This window comes from Lagopus muta, chromosome 19, assembly GCF_023343835.1.
Source record: "Lagopus muta isolate bLagMut1 chromosome 19, bLagMut1 primary, whole genome shotgun sequence".
Classification (NCBI taxonomy): Eukaryota; Metazoa; Chordata; class Aves; order Galliformes; family Phasianidae; genus Lagopus; species Lagopus muta.
In genome coordinates, this window is record NC_064451.1 from 8,591,217 (window position 1) to 8,616,771 (window position 25,555).

At 49.5% G+C, this 25,555-nt stretch overlaps 2 protein-coding genes and 1 long non-coding RNA gene across 13 annotated transcripts in view; 1 reads left to right on the forward strand and 2 right to left on the reverse strand.

Annotated features, from left to right (window-relative positions):
- The window catches only part of LOC125702400 (DAB2 interacting protein), a 152,011-nt gene extending 140,255 nt beyond the window's left edge, over positions 1 to 11,756 (forward strand). For 9 of the 10 annotated variants that reach the window (XM_048965569.1, XM_048965567.1, XM_048965566.1 and 6 more), the window contains 4 exons: positions 668 to 820; positions 3,747 to 3,949; positions 4,636 to 4,723; positions 6,829 to 7,894. In XM_048965569.1, coding sequence (XP_048821526.1) covers positions 668 to 820; positions 3,747 to 3,949; positions 4,636 to 4,723; positions 6,829 to 6,996 — 612 coding nt within the window. In that variant the 3' untranslated portion in view covers positions 6,997 to 7,894. Of the gene's footprint in view, positions 1 to 667; positions 821 to 3,746; positions 3,950 to 4,635; positions 4,724 to 6,828; positions 7,895 to 8,153 lie in introns of those variants that run through there. The other variant, XM_048965568.1, reaches the window with a different exon arrangement.
- Positions 7,940 to 18,895, reverse strand: LOC125702403 (uncharacterized). Its single transcript, XR_007380569.1, has 2 exons — positions 18,317 to 18,895; positions 7,940 to 8,065 (listed from the first exon to the last, which is right to left on the reverse strand). It is a non-coding gene; the product is annotated as an uncharacterized LOC125702403 (long non-coding RNA).
- A 2,254-nt stretch (positions 18,896 to 21,149) lies between these two features.
- Positions 21,150 to 25,555, reverse strand: part of TTLL11 (tubulin tyrosine ligase like 11) — a 35,632-nt gene continuing 31,226 nt past the window's right edge. The window contains exon 9 of one of the 2 annotated variants that reach the window (XM_048965577.1): positions 21,150 to 24,126. In XM_048965577.1, coding sequence (XP_048821534.1) covers positions 23,804 to 24,126 — 323 coding nt within the window. In that variant the 3' untranslated portion in view covers positions 21,150 to 23,803. Of the gene's footprint in view, positions 24,142 to 25,555 lie in introns of both variants that reach the window. The other variant, XM_048965578.1, reaches the window with a different exon arrangement.

Sequence of the window (25,555 nt, forward strand, 5' to 3'; positions counted from 1 at the left end):
GATCCCTTGTGTTCATCCAAATGGATAATTACTGCTGTTTATAACGAGCCAGGATGGAGGGGAAATAACTGCAGCTTCGCTTCCTCAAGTTGTTAATGCAGCTGGAAGGTGCTGAGCTCGCAGTCCTGCCCTCAGCCCCAGTGCCTGCCAAGAGCAGTGCTGCACCCTGGGCCCGCTGGCCCTGTGAGCTCCAGGGAGAGCTCGGAAAGTTGGGCCTCTTCAGTACAGAGCCTCACCCAAGAAGAAACTGTTACTTTTCAAGGTGTATTTTTGAAGATGTGGTTTTATCTGTGCAAAGGCTCTGTGGCAAGCAAGAACACAGTGCAGTGAAGCAGAGACTGAAAAGCTGAGTGAAGACTCTGCTTGCAGAGCTGACAGCTGCTGCAGTAACCTGGGCCTGTTCGCTTCAGCAGGGTTCCACTGCCACGCACCTTTTTTTGCCTGTTCCATAGGGATGGCAGAGGGAAGAATTCAACCTGTCAAATGTTTCTGATGCATAATAATGGGAGGTGCACACCAGGAGGTATTCCTGCCCCCCTAGTAGCTCAAATCTGTTCTTTGCTGTTGGAGCAGCGTGGGAGAGGGCTTGGAAGGAACTGCTCTCTCTGGCTTCATGACCTTTCTGTTACAGGTTTTTCTTTTGTTATGGTTGTATGTTTCATTGTAGGCCCCTTCTCCTGTGAACCCCAGTGCCCTGGACCGCACTGCTGCTTGGCTTTTGAATATGAACATGCAGTTTTTAGAAGATGAAAGCATTGACCCAGATTCCAAGCACAGGGATAAGCTCAGGAATAAGGACGAGCTCAGCCAAGCAGAAAAGGTAAAACCTGATTGGATTGAATCAAGTTTCTAAATAGAGAGAGGATTTCCTTGAATGTGGTTGAGCTGCAGCAGGGGGCAGGCCGGCCCCACGCTGCCCCACAGAGGCTGTCAGGCTGTTCAGCCCTGCTGCTCGCAGGGCGCTGCTGGGGATTGCCTGGGAGGGCTTCACACACTGACTGGAATTGCCCTGATGGAGGCAAGTGAGAAAAGTGGGAGCCAGGAGTCAGGGCTGCTCTGCAGCATCACGTGGAGCCAGCCAGTGCCTGTTGCTTCCCCCTGGCTGCAGGGGAAGAAGGGCTTAGAAAATAAATTAAATGTACCCAGAGACCAGTAGTAGGATACTGGCACCCTCCTGCCTTACTGCAGGGATATGTAACAAGGAGCAGCTCCCGTGGTAAGAGACTGCAAGGAGACCTAAAAATTAAGTCCAGATTCTGGTCTTGGATGCACTGGGGCCTGGTGTGACATTGCTGATGCAGTGACACTGCTCCAGGCTCTGTGGGGTCTGCCAGCAAGTCAGAGCCAGAGGGTTCAACTGGAGCCCCCAGTGCCGGAGGGGCCCTGAGTGCTGCAGAATTGGCACTTCTCAGCAGCCTGGCACTGTAGGGTGTCTGCACTTGGGTATTTGGGATGTTTCCTAAACATGCTTTGCTGCATCCCAGCGACCAAGTCGGGTCATGCAGGCTGCAGGCTTCTCCCTCCCTGAACTCTTTCCTCTTTTGCAGCACAGCCATTTCTGGTTTCATAGCCTTCCCCTGCTCAGTCATACCATTCTGGGGCTCTCACCTTTAAGAGGCAGAGCAGGGAGCGGGAGGTGGGGGCTCCAGTAGTATGGCAGATGGGAGAGCTCCACCTGTTTTTTATGGGTTCTTTCCTCCTCGGGTATTCCCACAAGCACAGACATGCACTGATCAGACACTCAGCTCTGCAGTTAGCTGACACTATTTGCACATGTACAGAAATTGTGAATGTGACCTAAGTAGAGATGCTAGTAGGCAGCAAATGAAAGCAGTGCTTCCAGATCCGTGCATTGTGCACCTGTGTTACTGCTGCATTTTGGTACTGAAGGGTTTCAGAGAGCTTTGGTGCTCCTGCAGCTCTGCAGCAGGGTGGGTGTCCCTCAGCCTGGCCTGGCTGCCTTCTGGCCCTGTCTGGGCTCCCATGGGCAGCAGAGCTCACCAGCACCTGCTCCAGGGGGCTAAGGTCAGGTTAGGAACTCATTTCTGCAGCAAACCGGTCCCTGTCCTAAGGCCACAGGTGTCCCCCCTGCCCTGGTGTCTCACTGCCACGCAGCATCTTTTGTTACTTTACTGTAAAGTCACTGACATCAAAGATCGTGGTTAGCATAATCTCTCTTCCCATTACTGTAATACTTGAATGGTAACCAAGAGTGAGACAAGTGTTGTAGAGCCAGGAGCGACTCCTTCGGGCTCCAAGGCCTCTCCTGCTATCACTTACACTCATGCTGCTCCTATTTTAAGGCTAGGGTAGGTATTTTAATCTTTCCTATGTGAACGACTCCCTTCTGTCTGACTTCAGTGCTTCTGTGCATCTGTATGGGCATCTTTGTTTCCCATCACTCCAGTTCCACGTGCAAACTGTGTCCTTTCAGTGCCTCAGTAAAAGCTTTGCTAAAGGAAAAAAACAGTGATCTGTTGTGGCCATCTGTGCCCCGGTGGGAGGAGCTTACAGCCCCTTCCCACTCAGCCTTTAGTGTCAGGAGGCCCCTCTGCATCACACGACTTCAGCCTGGAGGAGCTGAGCTCTGTCTGCAGTCAGTCAGTTGGGCAGAGGAGAGGTTTTTCTTAGAGCAGTGCTTAGTGAGCTGGGGCATAGGGCGCAGTGGCTGTGCTTCCTCTCCAAAGGAGCTGATCAGGCAGGGCAGCTCCCCAGCAGGTCTCACAGCATCAGGATACAAGGACATTCGTAACGTGAATGCTTCACGTGGCTGGAGATGGCCGAAGGGCAGGGCACTGTTCTAAGCTGCAGTCAGTTCAGGATTCAGCATGTTCCTCTTTGCACTTATGCAACTCCTGTGGCCTTGTAACTGCTCTCATGGCCCAGGTGATTTTTTTTTCCAGCCTGACTCACAGCTCCTCACAACATCAGGTGTGTGTTAATTATTCTAAGGTCATTACAGTTAAGATTTTTTAATAGACGGATTTCAAAGATAACTTTGAAATTAAAGTCTTAAGACAGATTTGCACTGAATTTTCCTTTAGCAAAGTAAGTTGTGCTGAATGCTCTCAAACAGCTGAACCCAGCTTTGCTGAGTCAGGAAGCTGTTCTCGTAATTGCTTTATGTGATTCTTCTGTTGTTGCTATTTAGCTTCAGCTGTGGGATCGGCACAGCCTGTGGGGTCCTGGCTTCATGCAGCAGTTCTTCTGGGACTGAGCCCTGGCTTGCCATCTGCTTGCAGGGTTTGAGATGTGGGGCTGCAGCACTGCCCCTGCCCGGCTCAGCCCCGAGTGCCCCATCCGGGAGGCAGCTGCACCCGCTCCAACTGTGCTTTCAGCATCTCCAAAGCACTCCTGTTTATTGACACAGGCTGAAGAGCTCGCGCCTTAACCCAAAATCCCACTTCAGCTTTTCCTGCCTGTGTTTAGCGCTGCGCGCAGTGTGAGGAAGGTGCATTTGCCATTCAGTCACTCTAACCTGCTTTCCCCATGTGAACTGCTGAACTCTGCTAACAGCCCATTCTCTGAACGTGCCAGCGCCGTGCCAGCCCTGCAGGATGCAGCGCCGCTCCCAGCACAGCATGGAGAAGACCGAAGAGGAGGTGTCGGCAAGCAGGGTTATCTGATAAGGGTTTGCAGCTAGGAGAGGGGCAGTCGGGTTGTGGGGAAACCCTGGCAAGGGCAGAGCCATGTGTGATGATGTGCTTCAGGTGTTCTCTCCTCCTGTCTGTCCCCGCGTGCTGTAGTACCAGCAGGACCTGGTGGTGCTGCAGGACAAGTTGCGCATCTCCAACAAGAAGCTGGAGGAGTACGAGACACGCTTCAAATGCCAGGAGGAGACAACGCAGAAACTGATGCTGGAGTACCAGGCCAGGCTGGAGGAGAGTGAGGAGCGGCTGCGGAGACAGCAGGAGGATAAGGAGATCCAGATGAAGGGCATCATCAGCAGGTACAGGGCAGCTGGGGGAGGCAGCAGGGCTGGCATTAGCACTGACCACGCTGTTCAGTCCTGCCAGTTTCACCTTACCTGAGCCGAGCCACGTCTCTGCTTTTAATCAGCACTCACAAAGGAATCTTCCTTCCCTGGCCTTAATCACTTAAGCTCTTGGGCAGTGTGCTCTGTGGTTGTCTAGACAAAATTAATAGCCAGAAAAATGATGCACTGAACCATTTGTTTGTGTGTTATCAGCAGGTGGTGGCAATGCCCGTGTCCCTTTTCTGTTTGAACACAGAGCTGCTTGTTGTGAGAGCATCTCAGTGTGCCTTAGTGTTGCATTCTCAGCTGAGGGCTCAGACCTCATCCAGATGCTGAGGGCTGCAGGCCGGGGTCTCTACCATTTCACACCTCCTCCCACATATTGTAGAGGTGCATATCAGCCTTTGCCGTCCAACTAAAGCTGTCCCTGCCCTTTCACTGAGAGCCTTTAGGATACTTCCTGTTCTTCCTATAAAGCATGCTTTTCACAAGGCCAACCCATACTACAGGGAGACAGGAGCTGCAGGCCTGCAGGGTCCCCTTTCCTCCAGCTGCCCCCAGCTCTCAGATCACTTCCCCAAAGCAGTACAAAACACTACAAAGATGATGCACTCTGCATCTTGAAAACAGGTTTTTATTTTCTTGTCTCTGGCTACCAGGCTGATGTCAGTTGAGGAGGAGCTGAAAAAAGACCATGCAGAAATGCAGGCTGCCGTGGACTCCAAGCAGAAGATCATTGATGCACAGGTGAGTCCCTGACACTGAGGGCTGCAGCTCTCTGAGTGACTCTGCCAACGTGCAGCCTCCCCACTGTGCAGCAGCACCAGATCCAGTGTGGTCAGACCACGTGCATGGGGTGCGTCAGCACAAAGCTGCAGGCAGTGACAGGGTGGGTCAGCCCTCAGCAGGACACTGTTCTATTACCAGAGCATTTGCATTCTGCAGCTTTTTCCAGCCTTGGTGTTTGGCAGGTAATGCGGGGATGTGGGGGTGACAGCAGGCAGAGCAGCGAGGAGGTGGTTGGAGCAAAGTCTAGAGAAGGGCAGAGCCTACAGAAGGGCAGGGGAATGATAGACAAGAGGAGAGCAAATGCACAGAGCAGGGAAGGAAAGCGTGTCTGCAGGGCAGAGGGAGCAGAGGGGAGGAGACAGGGCCTGTAGCTTGGAGGAGCATGGAATGGCAGTGCCAGGGGACTGAGCTTGTGCAAATGGTCAGCATATGGGAGTCAGCACCCTGCTCCCTGCAGGGATGCCCAGGGCCAGGGTCAGTCTGTGCAGGACTGTGCCAGGGCTGATAGCGCACTCAGTGGTACAGATCAGATGATGGTGCAAAATACTGTGCTTGGAATAAAGGATCTGAAAATACAGCCCATCATCTTTTCATTTGTTTAGGCAGCTCCAGGTTGTGGCTGGGTGCTAGTGAATTGTAGGCTTTCTCTTAATGACCGTATTAATCTCTTGTAAGTCACCACTCATGACTAATTTACTGTATAACTAATTAAAAAGGAGATGAGATGGTGGTAACTTTGCAAAAAGAATCACTGTTTTCCTGTACAGTAATTTGTTCCAAGCCAGTAAATCAGCACACATTTCCTGCTGCGCTAGGGCAAAGCCTGGCAGGTAAGGGGGAGTGCGGGGCACACAGCTGGGGGCTGCAGCCAGCAGCACCTCCTCCAGGCCCTGCAGTGTTATGGGGCTCTCACCCAAGCCTGTGTGGTGCAGAGTTTTCTGCTTCTCATCATCTCACACTGTGTGTGATCCTTGGAGTTACATAGGCAAACTGCTGTGCCCGTCTGTGTTGCTTTCATTCTGCCTGCTCTCAGCAGACAGCAGGAATGTGCAGGCATGGCAGGATCAGGCTGCAGCACAGCAGCTCTTGCTCTTGTCCCCATGACACTGCACTGGACCCCTCAGTGTAATCAGTGAGGATAAGCTATGCCATCAGAGCCATCCTGAGAGGCCACAAGTCATTTAAGGCATTTATTTACACTAACAAAATCAATTAAACACTGACAGGAATAACCACCTTGGGAGAGAACTATGCTTTAGAACAGGAATCTTACCGTCTTCATAACAGCTGCAGTTAGAGCAAACAACACAATTTCTGTATCATTGAAAAATTAGAAAAAGTACTTTATCTCCATTTTGTTCAGGACCAATTAACCCTAGTACGATAAAATTAATTCAGCGCAGATTGTGCTTGTTTAAAAGCCTGGTGTGCCAAAGCCTCCACGAGGCTGGGAGCAGGGCGGAAGGTCTAACAGGGATCTCCTGTAGCCAGAGCTACTCTCTGAATGGGGTCATGGCTGTAGAACTGCTGCCCAGAATCCCTGCAGCCATGCAGAACTCTGGTGCTCCCCTGCAGATGCTTCTGGAGCTACCTGCAGAAAGGATATTGATTCCTCATGGAAGTAATCCTCAAATTATGTCCTAACCCAGAATTTCAGGGGCTTTCCCTGAAGGAAACGCAGGCTTTGTACAAACCTGGCACAGCACAGCTCAGCACAGTTCTAATCCAGGCTACAGCCACAGCCATGCCGTCTGACATGGAGCTGCTGGGAGGTTGCAGAGTGCCATGCCCCAGCATCAACCCAGGCACACACACAGGCTTCTGGCTGGGATGTGGCTGCTGCCAGGCCAGCCTGGAGCACACAGCTTGCAGAGATGTCTGTTCGCCTGGCAGCAGCAGGGGAAAACACAGGCAAAGCACTTGTAGACCTGCTATCAGCAGTGGGCTGCTGAGGGGTACTGGTCCCAAAGGCCCAGAGGTTGCTAGCTCACAACCACTCATGGTGTGGCAGGCAGTTCTCCGTGTGTTTCCATTGACGGTTCCCTCCGTCCGCTTCTTTGCAGGAGAAACGCATTGCTTCATTGGATGCTGCCAACGCACGGTTAATGAGTGCCCTTACTCAGCTGAAAGAGAGGTACAGCATGCAGACGCGTAATGGGATCTCCCCCACAAACCCAACTAAATTGCAGATTACAGAGAATGGAGAATTCAGAAACAGCAGTAATTGTTAACCCGCGGAGGGCGCTGCCGCAGGAGGAGGCCTGGCCAGAGAGACCCGTGCAGCAGCAGGTGTGAGCCGCGGCTTCAGAGAACGGCTGCTCTCTCCCCAGAGAACCCAGCTCCTTACTGCGGACGGCGCGCTTGACTGAGCCTTTGTGGGAGATGCTAATGCCAGCACATTGAGGGGACGGAAAGATCAAGTGTGAGATGAGTGGCATAAGGAAATAAGATATATTTGAGCATTGCTGTCACTGTTGGATTTAAATCAGTGTTTAATGTTTAAACAGAAGTAACCTTTTCCTTCCAAGCTGCCCAGAGGATACGCCTCTCCCCTCCCAACAAGGAGTAACGTCCTTGCCACTGCAGTAAGCAAAATGCAGGGAGCTGGGCAGAGCCTGCAGTGGGCAGCACGCTCAGTACAGGCAGCGCATGCTGGAGGGCGGCAGGAGCCTGGCCTGCTCCTCATGTGACTCCCCCTGGAGCACAGCCCCATCCCCAGAGCAATCCCTGAGCCTTTGGCCTTCCTTATGTAGCTTTTGTGCTGCCCCTGACTTTTGCAGTGGGTAGCTGTCCAGAGGGCATCTGCACAGCAAATTAGAGTTTAATTAACTCTGTCCACACAGGGGCAGAGCCCAGCAGGATGGTCAGGGCTCACTCAGTACAATGTGGGGGCCATGTAGAGAATGTGGGGGCCACGCAGAGGCCGGCTGTGGGGCCCCGGGCGGTCCCTATGAGCAGGATAGGCCCCAGGCTCCTGTGTCAGTGGAGGGAGGACCCGGGCCCTGGAGAAGGATTTCTTGGTTCCACTCCCAGCTTCTGCTCTCACAAACACTGGGGACAAGTCTTTGTAAAGCAATAGTTCCGGGGCACTGCGTTCCCTACCACACACATAACAGAGAACAAATTAAAGGTAACCTGAGCTTGCTGTCCCCAAGCTGTGAGTGAGCTGCAGGGTCTGGATTTGCTGCTGGTGCCCACTGTGGAGAGGGGGAGTGCCAGGCTGCAACGTGGCCAGCTTCATGCTTGACAAAGAGTTCATTGTGGGGATGTCATGCTCTGTGCAGAGATTTTTTACTGTTTCTGGGAAGAAAAAAAAGGCAAAGAAACAAGAAGAACATGGCCATGAAGAACCATGAAGATCGGTAACTGTATTTCTTTTCTTTCACAGTATGCATTAGAAAAAAAAAGAGCCCATTTTCTGGAATACTGTCCTCTTTAAATTGGGAATGAGCACTGCATGGAAATTAACCGGCCTGAAGAATGTAAAACATGGTCATAAGGGAGTAACCAACAGGAACAGCAGCCACCACCGAGAGCCCCCTTGTCAGGAGCACTGTGCAGGCATAAGCCAGGATTAGACTTTCCTAACTGCCGAGACACGCAGCCCCGGCACACACAGACGTGTTGCTCAGCGGAGGGGTCTCCTCCTTAACGGGGGATTGTGCCGCTGACCCGCCGCCACGGTGTTTGTTGGTTTGTGGTTGTCCAGTTAGTCCTTCACGACTCCCAGTCTCAGAGCAGGTCACTCGGACCGAGAGCCAGAGAGATTTCTCTGAGACACGGATGACAGTGTACAGTGTACAGGACATCTGCCTATTCCTCCCATAAAGGTTAACACACTGCTGACCGCCTGTCCCAGCTCCTCCTGCCACGTGTAAATGTACAGTCAAAGGTACTAGGACGTTCACTGAGCTCTGCACAGCTTAGGTACCACCTGCAGCCTGAGCAGGACGTGATGTGCCATAAGCTCTGCACTGCCATGCTGCAAGGCTCACTAACAGCATCTTTCCTCATGCAATTGCTTTCAAAATTTAAGATGATTTTTTTTTTTAATTTTTGTAAATGTTTGTCTGTTGCCTGGAAGCCCTGGGCCAAGCCTGGTGCGGCTGCAGCTGCTGCAGCTCCGGTCCTCGGAGGAGCGAACGCATTGCTCTGCACTGAGGGCTCCACACCCCACCAACGCCTGCAGAATGGTGCAAGTGCTCAGAGACCCCAAAAGGAGCTCCTCAGAGAAAAGTAATCACTAAGTGTTTATGCCAAGTACAGCATGTGGAGAATAGCACAGATGTCTTTGAAGAACCTGACACAGCTGACAAGGTTACAACTGGAGTAAGACCCAGACAGGTTAGGAATACACAGGGTTATGTGAACAGTTTGGTTCATACACATAACTCCTGCTGTTGTTCTTTATATACATGATAAGAACCCTGCTAAAAAAGACAATTAAGCTGCTCCTGCCCTCAGATGTATTTTTAGAGTCAGTTGTTTCTGAGCTCCAAAATACTGGTGTTGGGAGAGATGGAAATTGTTCAACATAAAGGAATGGAAGCACTACCAGGGCCCAGGGCAGACGCCCCACAGGCAGCGCTTCCATTTGTATGTGAACAAAATCTGGGGGTGCAGTCAGTGCCCTCTTAAGAGCTGGAAGAAAGACCCACCCCCAGCACAGCTGGTTAGTGCTGAAGCAAAGTGCAGTAAATCTGCTTGCCCCCAGCCAAGGCACTGCTTTTATACCACCGTTCCCCTTGTTGCTTTATTTCTCCCCAAGATCTGTCAGAAAATCCTGGGTAACCTCGAATGTGCGCATCGCTGAGCACATCACTGAGCACATCACTGAGCACATCACTGAGCACATCACTGAGCACACTGTCCTGCTGCAACAGCAGGCTGCTCAAGTCCTTCTGCAGTCAGTCACTAAAACATAAAACCTTCCAAGTTCCAGTGCCAATACCTTCTGGAGTTGCTCAGTTTCCTAAGCCAGTATGAAACAGAATTCCAAGTAGAACGAGATCTTTTTACAGTGGAGCTTCCCCATCCCCTTGTTCCTGCGTCTCCTTATTCTGCAAGTATCAACAACTGGACCTAAGTACAACCCTCCCATGTCAAGGTTTGGGGAATAGGTTCTAAGATCCAGGCTCAGCTCAGTTCTGTTACTTCTGTTTGTGTTTCTGTTATTTATAAACTGTACATTTTTGTGTGTGTGTGTGTGTGAGAGAGTGGCAGTGCCAGGTGCCCAGCTGCAGCCCCAGCCCTGATGCCTGGCGTAGCAATAGAGGCAATTAATCACAGGAGGTGCTCACAGCACCGCAGCAAAGCAACCACTATGCGTAATGTTTTGTGACCTGCTCCGTTTTCTTTTTCATTCTTGCGCTTTACTAAAATAAGAGGCTGTTCTAGTGCAAACTTGTCAAAGTGTAAACAAGACTAAAACACACTCAGATTTTTATCTTAATACAAGTCTTAATATTTTTTGTAAATGTTTTCAGTGTTTACTGTAACGTATCTATCTCACTAACGGTTGTATATAGTAATTTACTTCTGGTACTGCTTATTTGGTCAAGATTTGGCTGTATCTCACTGCTGTTCAGCAGAGGTGGACTCCATCTGGCAAATCTGGATCCAGCCCCAGGTTATGATTTCAGCCTCCTCACTACGAGGGAAGGAGGAGCAGCCAGGGATCCAGGTTTGAGGTTGGCCCACCTCAAGAATTCTGTTTTAAGAGTTATGATTTGGGGTTTTGTTGATCTGTAGCAAACAATTCTGGAAAAAAGAAAAAATGATGAAAACTTTGTGTAAAGGGGGATTAAATGGACTGAAGGATACTCTGGGGACTCTGCAGTCCCATCCTTTTGGACAGGGATTATGGCTTAAATGCAGTGCCAACTAACTGGAGGACTCAGGTCCTTCCCCATGCCAATTAATACTACAGCACAGTCACCAGCCCCTTTTGCACCAGATTAAGCAAATCCTGCTGCCATCCAAAGAGTCCTGTGTCACTCTGCATTGTCATTTGAGTCTGGTTGGTTTTGTTTTCTGCTTGTAAAGCACTGATTGCACTGTGAGAACATGCTGAGTCCGCCGGCCTGGCAGCCAGCCCGCAGGTCGCAGGACATGGGTTCTGCTGTCAATATTCCCAAAGGGAGAAGGGACACAAGTGGACCTGAGTGAGACACCACGGTCTCTGCTGGGAGAGCAGCCCCCAAATTGCATCCAGCGCTGAGAATGCTCATGGGCTCCTCCTGTTACTTAAATCCATACCAACGTGCAACATAAGACACACTAAGGTCTGATCCAGGACTCGCAGCACCCTGCCCAGCGTGGAAAGTGCGGGCTCACAGCCACCACCATTCCCCAGCCCCAGAGGACACTGCTCAGCCACAAGGCTCATCTCTGTGGCCCTGTGCTGCTCGGATCCAGCTGAGCCCTGGGCCAGCCCTGCAGGGCTAAGTGGCACCTTTTCCCTCGAGGAATATCAGAGGGAGGGGATGGGGGAGCGAGAGATGACAGAAGCATGGGCTTTCCAAACCAAATCCAGTCTTGAGAGCATCGTACAACATTCAGAAACAATCATGCTTGGAAAAAGCACTGACTTCACAGGTTACCTGAGCTGTGACATTGCTGTAAATTCCACGTGGTTCTGCATCAGCTGCCAGCACCCCAAAGTGCAGTCTCCATGTTCACATATTCCTTTATCATACATCACTGTGTCTTAAGATATACCTCTCTCTGTATATCTGCTTAAGCTGATACTTGTTCCTGATAAGCAGTCGCTATGTTTTATATCCTCTTATAAAGAAAAAAAATCTTTTTGTAAGTATGTTTAAAAACAAAAAAAAATGCAAAGTGGAAGTGTTTGCTGAATCTCCTTCAGCTCCTTTTAAACTATGTAATAATGTACAGAGAAAGTTGTTGGTGTTCAAAGAAATGATGTGGCCGTGCAATTTATGTACATTTGCAATTAGAAATATTAAAGATTTATTTAGATATTTTATGTAAGTGCTCCGGCACCTCTGCTCAATCCTTTCCAGGCTACAGCACCCTTGCCAACTCCGTGCAGCCACGTCCCACCCACATCCTCTGCTCACAGCACATCCCAACCCTCTGGGGTGGGCACAAACCCCATGGGCTGTGCAGAGCTGCTGATGACAGTGTGTCAGTGCTCGGGCACCAGAACAGCCCTGCAATCCCAGGAAAACCTCCATCCAGCCCCTGACAGCCCTCCTGCCCAGCACAGTCACGATGCCCCTGGGCACATCCTTCCTGCACCATGGCCCTGGGTGCGCGGTGAGGAGCTGCTGGTGCTGTTCCTGCAGCAGCCACCACGACCTGACCCAAAAGCACTGGGATGCTTCCCCTGTGCAGTAATGGCAGGGCTGGGGCTGCCTCACTGCTGTGCTCCCAGCACCACACACCTCACCTCTCAAAGGCCCCTCCCTGGCTTTCTCATAAAAACAGCAGAAAATGTAGAGGAGTCATTAAAATGCCAGGTAGCATCAGCACCTCTGCATCATTAACATCACCGTAATTAGCTCCTCCGAGAGAGGGGAAAAGACAGGCTGGTGGCATCAAAATGAGGAGAGATGCAAAGAGTACCTGTGGCTCTTCCCATGCACAGCACCTCCCACCCAGCTGGGCACTGGCCATGGGCTCCCAGTGGCACCGCCTCCCTCTGTCCTGCTCCACCAATGCCAGCAAAAACACAGGGCTGAAATCCTCCCTGTGAACTCGCTTTCCCCTCAGCTCCATCCTGACCCCATTGCAGCATTTGCTGCTATCGCTTGCACTCAACCACAGCTGCCCTGGGGACGAGCCCAGCAGCCAGCCCTGCATTGGCCACAGGCTGCACAGGAGGGAGCACTGCCACTGCAAGGGCTTGGAACAAAACAAGTCCTGCCCTCTCTGCGCAGCTGAAACCGTTTGTGCTGCCATGCCAAAACAAACTGCAGGAGCTCCCAGGCATCCCACAACATACCTGACACCTCTGTACCCAAGTCTTAATACCTGGGCACAGGAGGTCTGGTCTGGGAGAGGTTTGAGTCTTTTACACGTGGAGTTTAACCTTGTTGGCTTTGAAGGTCAAGAAAGGAAAATCTCTCAGAAAGAAAAAGCAGCCCAGGAAACCCAGGGCATCAGAGTGCTTCAAGGAGGGATTAGTCAGTAACACCTCGATTTGAATAAAACCTCTTCAGCATTCTGTTACGGCTTCATCAGAGCAGAGCTCAACTCTCAGCCGAAAATACCCAGAACAGCTGGGAGCACTGACAGCTCTCAGCACTGGAGCCTCCCAGCCTCTGGCTGCAACCACTCCCAGCAGGTCTGAGCGCAGCGCCGCTTGTCAGAAGGGCAAGGCTGGGAGAAGCAAGGCCCAGAATTGCAAATCAGCAGCCAGAACAAGGGGCTGGGAGGCTGGGGATTGCCAACGTGTTTGCTTGAGCTTTTTAATCGGGAGAGTCATTTTAGCCCAAGACTCATCAGCATTAATAAGTTCTTGTTAATTGCACCCTTGCACATCCGTATCAAGTTCCGTTATGTCAGATCAATAGGCTGCAGGCTGCTTGTGGTGCCATAGTGCCTCCACCCCAGCGCAGGAGCAGCACAGCCTCAGCTCGAGGCAGCCTTGCCCCACTCCACCGCCCTGGCAAAGCTGCCCTCCTCCCCAAAGCTGAGCACCCAGAAGCTCACTGACTGAAGAGCAGTAAAATTCCATAGGAGTTACACATGGGTGCCACTGGCCTTGTTTTCATGAGGGACACGCAGCTGGAGCACAACTGCCCCATGGCCTCTAGCAAAAGACACCAAGCAACATGCCTGCCTCCCCTCTCTTCTGCAAGCAGCCATCCCACAGGTGTCAGACCAAGCCCCACAAGCAAATGCTCTTTGGAGACGCAATTTGGAGCAGCCAATACACAATCTCCAAAGCCTCAGCCCTAGAGATAGGGAGCAGAACTGCTCCCTGCCAGAGAAGTCAATAAAAACAGGCGAGCAAAAAGGAGAGGGCTGGAAGAACAAGAGTCATTAGTGGAAGCTTGTTTGTGCTAATTAGATCATTATCTGGAAACTATCGATGCTGCTATTTCAGCTCCTCTTGCTGTTTACAACTTTATTTTATCCATGTCTACCAGGGAAGCACTTCCTGCTGCCAACTCCTCCTCACTCGGAGCCTCCAGCATCTCCCCAGCTCCATGGCAGGACAGGGAAGAGCACAAAGGCTCCCAAATGCAAGCCAGCTCCAGCGCCCCAACACTACCCTGCAGTACCATTTAAAAACAACGTTAGCAGAGGAGATTAAAGCCACTGAGCCAGCAGTGTGGGTGCAGGAGTTCAGCAGAGCAGGCTGCACACTGCTGTCATTTAACGTAGCGTGTCACCTCTGCCTGGCTCCATTAGCAGCAGAGCTGCTCACAGCCTCAGGTTTGACTCACGCTGCCTTCACTCAGAGGAAAATGTTTTCCAGTTTGTCATTATATGCCCTGCACTGTTATTGATCTTTGAGAGATGCTGTACGAGGTTATTCAGTTATTAAAAAAGAGGTGAGAGGAAGAGAGAGAGAGATTTGGACACCTGTAGGATCTCTGCAGTTTCCTACCCGGCAGCAAGCACGGTGCCACGTCACATAAATAATATTGATGTAGGGCCTTAACATTATCAGATTTTCCCATTGCTGGTGTGAGCTGTAATTGAATAACCCTGACCATTTGATTTTTCACATCTTTGAGGAGTAAAACCTGAACGACAGAGATCCCAAGCTGATTGCTTTTGATTTATTACAGTCAATTTTTTTTCTGCCTGGAACCCATACTCCTCCCTCATCTCTCTGAGCTGAGGGAGAACAGCGAGACTTGGACTGAAGAGGAAAACACGAGGCCAGAAACTCAGCCTACAAACTATAAACTGGGGAGTTGGGCTTGGAGTATGTGAAGGGCATTCCTACTTTCACCTGCAATGGCGGCTGCAAGCAAGACTACCGCTCGGGTCTGCATCACTACAACTGGCTTTTGATTTTGTCTTTCACGGCATTTTTGTGCCAGTTCCACACTGTACTTGTAGGAAAAGAAAAAAAAAAGGAAATTAGCACTCACACAGGTGAATTTCTTTCTGTCATCTCCCACAGAGCTACCTCAGGCACAGGTGATGCATTGCCTCGGTGGGACGGGACAGCCACGGCAGCCCAGCTCCCTTCCCACAAAATCCCTGGAGATGTGGGGAACCTCGTGGCCCCATCCTCCCAGGATCACCCTGCTTCCATCCTGTGACCATGCAGTGCACCAAACACTCACTCACACATCCCAGAGCCCTCACTGCGTGCAGCCACGTGAAGCTGCTCCCATGATCAATGCTTGCTTCCCCGAGGCTGATGGCTGTGCAGTAATTGCTGTAGGTGCCTTGGAAATTAAGATACAGCATTGTTCACTGGAAATTACAGTACAAGGCTGTTCACAGAAGTACAAGAGCAGAGTGTAACTGGTATGGCAATAAAAGGCATGGAGGGCAGAGCTGAGTGGACAATGAGGCCCAGCTCTGTGATCCACATCAGATCCCTGCGCAAGCTGAGGTGTCACAAACGTACGAACCTGATGGACTGATTCCAAGGACACCAGGATGGGAACATGGAGACGCTAAGCTGAATGTTTGCTACCCTGAGCCAAGACTTATTTTCTGACCAAATGCTGTCCTCTGGGTGAACTTTGCTCATTTGGCCCTCATTGTAAATACCCAAACACACCTCCATCCAAAAAAACAACCAGCCTCCATGGCGCGACCACTGCTCACTGAGTGACTCTTTAAAAACAAGGTGAAAGAATCTTACATCAATCAGAATAAAGGTACGTATGACAGAGCCCCTCAAGCTCCACCTGTGTGGTAAGAAATAGCTTAAGAGAGGGGTGTCAGGAAGATACCACCACAAACAAGTCAGACACAGACCATCTCTGACTTCTGGGACCAGCCAGTGGTTAATGGTGAGACTGGTTCATCTCACATACTTGGTAGAGAGCACATTTATACCCATCAATTCAAAAGAACTTGTAATCCATTGCTTTAATAAACTGCACTGTTTGCTAAGCTAGCCATAAGAGCTCTCTATCTGAGCGTGGCTCAAACTCTGCTAATAAAGAGAGGCTGTGTGAACCCATCGGGATGTCACCAGGCAAATGGGGCAGTGATGCCGAATGCCACCCAACAGACCATGCATCACTGTGAATCTAAGCTCAATCACTAACTGCTCTGATAGCTGAGGACAAGATGAAATGCACACAAGGGGTTATTTTCAGCCAAATTACGTTGCCCTTTAACACACCAGTGCAACAGGAATGCACAGAAAGGTCAGTGTGGCTCTGCTGCACTCATGAGGTGTGAGCAAGCCCGTACTCAGCTCCTGCTGACCTTTCCTGCAGAGCTCACCTGCATCCCTGGGCTGAGCTCTGGTTAAAACACCCCCACTGCACTGTTCAACAGAAGCGTACTCAAATAAATCACCTCAAACTTAGAAAATGCCATTAGCTATTAACAAACACTCCAGGCCTATAGGTGAAGGTAATTCAATATGATGTGCTTGGGCATGCAAGGTAATAGGTTTCAGCTGAATACCCTGTGATGCAGCCTCTTCAAGAGGAGGTTAAATGAGGCTGAGACAGGGACCAGATGGATTTATTTGGGTAGCAGGTTTTTTTTTGTGTTTGTTTTTGTGTGCATCATCTCTGTGCTTAAGGTCAAGAGAAAAGGAGAGCGGCAATAAAAGCATGAGCTCTGCTACACACAATTGGGCAGGCTAGCACAGGGCTCAGGTCCTCACCCTTCTGAAACAAATCAAGCAAGCAGGGCTATCCTGCCTTTCTGCACTCTCATGATCTGCCACTGCTGGAAGCCTCTGCTGTTAAGTGAGCTGATTCAGAAGAAAACCATGATTTCTCCTCCCAGAACTATGCATTAAAAAAAAATAATAATGGAATAAGCACCTCTCCCACACACAAAGAAAGCTGAAAGCAGTAACTCTAGCGGCAGTTAGAGACACAGAGAGAGGCAGCAGTGATCTCGCTCACATTTTTAGGACAGCTTTCTCATTACTGAGCACACCTGAGCGCCTGCAACGGAACCTGGGTGCGCCTGCAGGCAGAGGCATTAGCAGCCACACCAGCTGGCACCTCTGCAAGTAGGCATCAGCTACAAAACCAGCCACTGCCTGAGAGCAATGAGCACTCAGCTGGGGCTCTGCTCTGAGAGGTCTGCACTTGCTCAACTGTGCAGCAAGAAGCAGAGCGGCCCAGCAAGAGCAGCAGCCTCAGTAACTGGCCCTGATTGAGCTGCTGCTGCAGCTTGGCCTGTCAGAGCCACTTCTGTTAACCACCGTGCAGAACACTAGCGAGGATTTTACAGCAGTTAAATCAGGAAGTGAATAACCCACGTAACTAGACAGCAAAGCACAACAAGGCATCGGGCTAAGCAGCTTGGGCCAGTGCTTGTCAATGCCTCAACACTTTCATTAGGAATGGGAGCAAATCATCACCTGGAGCACTTCACAGCCAGCAATCCCAGTCAACACGAAGGAAAGCCCCAGGCCCAAGGCAGGACCACCAGTACAACAAGAGGATAAAGCTGACAGTCAGCAGCAGGGCTGCAAGAACAGAGCATCTCTGGCCTGGCCTAACCCAAGGCAGCTGACCCATCTGGCACAAACTGCAGGGCACTATAAGAGGGACGGGCACAAAGCTTGCTTCTGGCAGCAGCTGGCAAGAAAGGTCACAAGGAGCCCACTGCAGGGACGGCAGCACAGGGCTGCAAATATGCATGGCCTCAATCAGAGGCAGCAGTTACTTCCAAATTCATTTTTAATTGGAAACAATACTCAATAAAAATCATAGCTTTAATTGCTGACTGTGCCACCAGTAAGTTTTTACAGCCATCTTGTAAGCAAGAATAACAGAGACTACGGCAACCGTGCACAGACCTGTTCGTCACAGAAACTGGAAGCCACAAAAACTGTTTGGACGGTGGCAGGTGCCTGGCAAATTCAGCCACACATCAGAAAGGCTGCAGATAACGGCAGGGCAGCTGGCTCTCAGCACTGCTCTCTTGCCACACAGATCCCCATTACACAGCCTGCCCCAAAGGACAGCTGGAACAAAGCTCTGCCAGAGGAGACAGAAGGAGCTCCACAGTCCCACGTCTCTCCTTGCCAGTGCTGGCAGGGAGCTGGGGAAGCTCAGAGCTCTTCAGTCAGCCCTTACACAGCTCCCCAGCACTGGTAACGTCAGGGAGAAGCACACAGTCCAACAGTCTAATTTCTGGGTAACACCAAAAACAAGCACAATAGCGAGACAGAAGGTGAGAGTTTGATTCTCCCCTCCTTCCTAATGACAGCAATGGAGAAGCAGGAAGACAAAAGCAAAAGCAAAGGAAAAAACCCGTAAGTTAAAAGCTGTGATAACAAGAGCTTCAAGAAAAATAAACCAAGTGAACCACTTCGATTAAAACAGAGGGCAAGGGGTGAGCAGAGGGCAGGAAAAAAAAAGACTTTTCTAAAGCTCTGTTTATGTTCCACTAAAGATCACTCACTCTCACAATGAGCAGCAATCCTCGGGGCTCCGGCCGCCTCCTCCTGCACTCACTGCTGTGGGCTGCAAAAGGAAACCAGATTCTTCCCCTTTTATCTGCACGGATTCCCTCAGTCCAGGACTTGTTAGTAGAGCATTTCCTAACAGCGCTTACAAATCACTACTGAATTTGTAGCCGTTTAGCAGTAACCTGAGCAATATTACTAGAGCTAGAGGCAAGCACTGCCGGGCTTTCAGGCAACCCTCGGTGCCACCACGCCAACCCCGCCGCTCCGCCCGGCAGCACCGATGCACTAAAGAGGCTCCTCCGTGCTTCGCGAAGTTTCCATCAGCTCTGCACGTGGCAGAGCGCGGAGGCGGAGCGAAGCCCAGCAGACCGCGGGCCGCGTGCCGTAGCCTGGAACCGAGCGGGCCGCCCGCCCGTCACTAATGGAGAGCAGTAACGACTGCCACGAGTGACCCCTCCGTTCAGGGACAGCCCGCTGACAAGCACTGCTCGTTAAATACACGTCGTTACGTAGTGCCAATACGCGTTTTATTCAGCAGTCGCGATCCCCATTTGGCCCTCGAGGCACGCTGCCCCAGCCGCCCTCCGCCCGCAGAACCGATGCTCGCGTCCCGCCCGCCCCGCCGCACCGAGCTCCCCGCGTTTCTGCCCCGCTCTCACCTCAGTCCCTCCGGGCTGTTCTGCGGCTCTCCGAGCTGCGGGCACCGGGACCGCGGAGCCCCGCGCCGGTTGGGCTGCGTCCCGCAGTCGGTCCCGACGCTCCCAAGGGAGCGGACGCAGCGCCGGGGCGCGGAGCAGCTGCGCGCTCACAGCGCTACGACCTCGGCCGGAACGAGCGCCCAGCCCGGGCAGCTGAGCCGAGCGGCTCGGCCCGCCCTGCACAGCCGTGCGGGATTGCGCCGCGAGGGAGCGCGTGTCGGCATGGCGCCGAGCGGCCCGGCACAGCTCGTGCGTCGCATTCCGTGCTTTAAACGACTGACAGAAGCAACGGACGGCAGAGCAGAGCGGCGGTCCCGCGCCAGCGCCGAGCCACAGCCGGGCGGGAGCGGAGCCGCAGCCAACGCCGCTCCTTGCGGTATTTGTCCTGCAGTCGTCCCAGAGAAGGGCTGTTGGGGTTTCCACAGAGCGCATAGCTGGGCACAAAGCATAGCACAGCGCGTTCAGCTTTAGCACCGTTTGCAGCCCTTCACGTTATCACAAAAGTAGGGCTGTGGAGCAGCACGGGGCAGCCGTGGCCGTGCCCCACACGCGGTCCCAGGCCCCTGTCAGGGTGCCACCATTGTAAGGGTTTCATTTGTTGAACATTTATCACCTCTAAAACTCAAAGAAAGGAATCCCGTGCTCTGGAAACCGCCATTTCCATGACAGGCTGAAGCCAGAGGGCAGGCACTAACCTAATAAAGCTGCAGAGATCAATCTCATCAAGCAGATGGAAAGGCTCGCACTGATGCACGGTAATGCCCCGAAGAGATGAAGCAGGGGAGATTCAGCTTCAGAATGAAGACACTTGTCTTCCAGAAAACAGTGTAGAGCAACACAGGAAGATAAACTAATAGAATCAGGCAAATAGACCCATCACTTTATTAGGCAAGCTGAAAAGCAAAACTGTGGAATTAGGAAGAAACTCAGTAAACCATGATGGAAAAGAAAACAAATTAGAGGGAACTAGGCAATACTGAGAAGCAGATTGTCACTGTCCATCAGACAGAAATCAGAGTAAGGTCGGGCAGGGCTGGCAAGGAACAAAGAGCTGTCACCATGACTGATTGCAGTGCAGGTGGGGAGGCTCCTGTTTCATGTGTGCACAAAAAAGCCAGCAGGGAATGAGAAGCCACTGAGCAACACTGAGCAGGAGATGTCATAAAGCTCCTTCCCTCTTTAAAGCTTAAGGGCTGTGAGCACAAGCAAGCACAGAGCTGGTCAGGGCGCAGCTCCACATTGCTATGGAAGACATGTTGCAAGAAAACTACAACCCCTGTCAGAGCAGGCTGGAGCAGCAGCTGAGATCCAAACCAGGCAGGATCCAGCCAGCAGCTGCTCCTCTGCTTCAGATTCAACAGCTCACACAGCTGGGAGCAATGTCCTGGCCACACCATAGCATCTGCAGAGGCCCCAGCCCCTTCCAACTCAGAGCGTGAGAGCATGCACCTACCCTGTGTCCAATGAACTAGGAAAAGCTCAGATCAGAGGAGGATGAGATCCCTCCTCATCACAAAGGTTTCCACACTGCATTTTCCATCTCTTGAAAGGGGGCTCTGATCACCTGATGATGGGCTTAACACAAAATTAATGCATGGGGAGAGCACCTGCAGAGCAGGGGGAGGAGAGCTGCAGCTGAGACAAACTCTGAAGCAGGTGGACTGGGGTCTCACACCTGAGCAAGCATTAAGTGCCTAATTAGCTCAGTACCTCCATTTCAGAGCTGGTTTTGAAAGAAAGTTGCTAGGAGTGCATGGCAAGTAAAGCAATCTGGGCAGAGAGGACAGTTCAGTTTCAAGTGTCAAATCAACTTAGAGGCAGAAGACAAATTTCAGCCAACTCAGAGGACAAGAGCTCTATGCAGAATAACAACTCACATAACTTGGAGTCAAACAAGGAATCACCCAGCAAATAGAGGCACATTCAGGATAGAGACAAGCCTGCAGGGAGAGAAGATGACCAGACTGAAGTTCTGTACACACTTGCCTCAAATCTGCTTTAGATGTTCAGGTGTTTTACTTGGATTTGTGCCCAGTGAGGAATACCAGACCCAATGTGTCTGATAACAAGAAAGATTTCCCTGGTATGTAATGTTTATATAGGTTCATAAATGGAATACTGAATGCTGTTATTCTCTGAAGAGATTATATTAAAAATACTATTAAAAATGCTTGTCTACATTTCACATATCATTTTTCTGCTAGAAAGCTATCTCAGGATTAACAGATTATCAGTGCATTCGTGTTCATATTCCAAATTCAGTATCTCTGGTCACTTTCTTGTGTTTGCACAGACCACTAACTTAAGGGCTATGTGAAATTGCTTTGGATGCTAAATAGTATTGCAAGTACTGCATTAGATGGGAGGGAAGAGAAATGTGACTTTGCTGTGATGACTCTCGAGTGCACTCCTATTTACTGCACTTTCCCCCCTCTTCCCCCAGGAATAACGTGCCACTCAATTTTCCAATTAGATAAATGTATGAACACTGAGTTACCAGAGGCAGATCATTAAATCTTTTACCTACCCCACAAGGGTCATATTCGAAATAGGAAATAGAGTATACTGCATCAGCCTGTGTATGCACAGGTTATGAAAATCTGTATGAGATCCAGAGAATATAAAGATCTCCAGTGCTCTTTATATACAATAGCTAATTTAATCCACTGATACCAGGGTAACTTCTGTAGTAGTCAAAAAGAGTGTTTTAGGGCATAGGCTGTACTACTTGAAAGCTCCAAAGAAAAGTATTCACATCTGTACTATTTCAAATCCTAGTCTTCTCTACCTCTGTCTTTACAGGACATCAATCACAAGATGAGGGAAACTGTAAGCTATTCTCTAGTAACACACTGCCAATCGCAAGACAAATGTCAGATGTCACAAAACGAGAAGCAACCATTTTTCAACTTGGGAATGTCTTCAAATGTATTACAATGAGACTGAAAAAAAATGACCCTTTCAACTTCGTTTGTTCTGACAGCTGCCAGACCTCAGAGTTTGGCATTTTATCTTCATACTGCAATAATCCTTATGAAACTTCAACAAGGCAGAGGGCAGTGGCATTACGTACAAAAAATTACAAACACTGAACAAAACCAAGTGTCTACTACTGCTCTGACTTGTGTTACAGAAAGAGAAGGAAAAGAGAAGCAGATACTCCCACAGTTGTTATTATAACACATGCTAGGTATTAGATTCTTGCAAGCCAACCTTGACTTCTGTGTTGCACTGCCATGCTCACTTGGGAAAACAGCATGCTGTTTAAAACAAAACATCAGAAAGTAAATCCTAAACATTCCCTAGAGTAAAAAGTCACTCCATACTGAGTGTGCAGTCAGTCCTTGACATTCAGTGTGAGGATTTTCTCCACACTGACAGCACGATTCCTGTATGGCAGACAACAATTCTTGTACGTCAGCCACTGGAAGATTCAGACATCAAGATCAGGTCATTTGCTCAAACCAAAGCTCACTGCCCAAACATTGTGCCTTCTTAATATTTTGTCATTTTTGACAGTATGACAAGCGCTGGAACATGAGTAGATTGTTAACATTAAATAATAAAACAAAGGAGGAAAACCACATTATACATTATCATCATAAAATATGAGACCAGAAAAAATCGACTGAACAGCACCGATGCACCAAGTTATCTGTGTCCTTTTCAGCCAGTCTGTCTCTGCTTAGCCCCCTCCCCAAGAGTGTGATTATGCAACTCACAGTTCATTGCTTGAAAAATAAGAGTAGAACTCCTCCAAAAGAGCTCCAGTGGAGTCCAGCATTCTTGACAAAATATCCTGTTGAATAATATAGATCTAAGTTGTAGATAGAAGAAAAATGAAGATTATGTGCAAAGTCCAAAAAAATCTGCTCTAGGTGTTACCTAGGCCCAAGTAAGATAGCAAACACCAAAGTAGTATGAAAATCAGCAAACCTAGAATACAATTAGTTTAGCCTAAAGTGACCGGATTGGCCTTCTGGATGACTTCTGGACCTGGTTGACTTCTTACACCTTCATGCAGTAAGGCTCTTTGCAGCAACAGTGCTTACTACTTGAAGAAAAAACAACACTGAAGTCAACAAATGTTACTTAATGAAGCTTGGTTGCTTGTGTTTTTTTTTTTTTTGCTGTGAATCATTGTGATCTTATTGTTTCTGCAGAAGCAAAAAGACTCAAACATCTCTCATTTTTCTTTAAAAAGTTAACAGTACTTCTTATGGCAAGGACACGTACAAAGTAGAAGCAGAAATATGATTTCAGAGGTTTAAGACTGAGTTATAAAGGTAAGTGCATAGCTATGGGCAACGAGCAGATCTGTACCAGTACCGACAAGCCCAGTCCAAGCAACTGAAATAACAGGGTCAAAGCCTGAAGTCTGACCAAAAATATAATCCCAGGTTTTTGTTTTCAAAACCACACAACTGGAATTTGCAACTGCAGCTCCTTAATTGGTGTCCATGATACATTTAGTGCATTCGAGGCACGTAATTTCTTAACATGAGTGTGCCTCTCAGGCGGTGCACCCAATTCCCATGATGTTGGTTATCTTCTCACTGTCTGTTTGTTCTTTGTCTTCACCTTCAAAATAAAAGCAGTTTGTCACGTGAGATGCACTGTAGGCTCAGTGGAGAGGTTAAAAAAATATAGTAGCCATTGTGAAGAAGGATCAGTATTTAAGAACGGGACTTTTTGAAGAGCATAAGTAGGAAAAAAAAGGAATTCAAGAGTCTTTTCCACATCCTGCAGCTTATACACAGCTGAGATTAATTCTCAGTTCTCTCAGTCTCTCCCTGCTCCTGGTGAAACAGCAGCAGGATAGCGATGACTTCTGCAATCTGCAAGTTTACCAGCTGCGGCCGTGCGGTTTAGGAGGGGTGCGTGCAGAGCTGGGGTCACCTCAAGTCCATCTGTCGGACAAGTAACCGCTGCACCTCGGCGCTCCACAACCCCCCGGCCACAAAGCAGGCGCTTCTCATCCAGGGCAGCCAGGTGATACTCACAGAAGTCAATCAATGATGCCACCTGCTCATGAAGAGGGAGCGACTTGTATTTTTTCTGAGCCAAACAGAAGAAAGCTTCAACAAAGGCTTGCAAACACATCCCTGCAAGGAAAGTGACTTTAAAGGAGATTCACAGCACATAAACATAACAGTACCTCATTGCTGTGCTACCAGCGCCAAACGTCTACGGGCCAGGTATGAACATAAAGTTGTGCAGTTAACATATTTAATACAGCAGCCATATACAGTGTGGAAAAAACAGAGGGAAAAAAACAAAAATCAAAGACCAAAAGACAAGGTTCTGTCTGCGTGTAACACACCTGAGCCCGTTCGGTGTCTCAGTACAGCATATGCCCAGGCTGTGTTGCAGACAGCTATTTCACTGAGGCTATTCCTGTTTTTACAGACCCCAGGCTGACCAGCACCCAGGCAGCCTGAGCCAAACTGGTACTGCAAAGACTGCTTTCAAGATGCTGTGCAATTAAGCTGATGTACAACCAACTGTGGTTTCTCTTGCCTCAAATATTAAGTTGAAGGCAAATCAGACACACACTAACACACTGAGCTTCAAAGAAAACATTTTGTTGGTCTCCTTTTTCTCTGTATATCACTTAGATGTCTTGGCTCGTGTCAATCAAGTGCCAAGCGTTCTACAACAGAAGTTTCACTTCAACTGAATGAAAAACAAACAGCTGAATCATAAGAAGGGAAAGTGGTGCAGTGCCAGAAAATCCTGCTGCTGTAACAAACTCTCTGCCCCTTCACAACCTAGAGTACACTGCAGTACAGAACTCTTCATGTGTTCTTTGATCACATTAACCTGATAACACATTAGCACAGACAATGGAAAGAAGGGCTGCACATTAACTGCATATTAACATATTATATGTAAAACCTTAAAATAATGCCTAATTTCATTTTTCATGAGTAGAACCATTCCAGCTGCCCTGTGATTTAAATGGCTCTCCAGTTTGAGTGCACACTTTAAGAAGTTCAGTTTAGGATGAGGTTTGTTTTTTTGCACGTATTTTTTTCTAACAACACTGGTTTATCGATGCTGCAGGAAGAACACCTTTCCTAAATATTACAATTACATTCTAAAGTATAATTTCTCTCAACTAAGACTGCAGCTGAGGTCTCTCACGATCTTGGCTGTAAAACAGCTTCCGAGAGAACTGTTGGGTTATCGGAAAGCAGCAGCTGCCAGCTCAGTAAATTATTTTATCAGTCACGGTGAGCTGCAGGCACAGAAAGCACCTTTAGCAACATCCAGCTGCCTGCTCCGTAAGTGACACTCATGTGAAGCACTGAGTGAACAAAGTTGGAAGCTGCAGTTTTACAGCTACAGTTCTCTATGGGCTACAGCTGGAAGCAGGCCAAATGCAAAGACAACAGAAGGGAGTGGGGAGTTGCTAAGGAAATGATACCAGCTCACCACAGAAACCACACTGAAATCCCAAATGCAAATACTCATTTCCCATGGGTGTCATATCTGTAGAAGAAACTGACTAGACACCACTGACAGACCTGG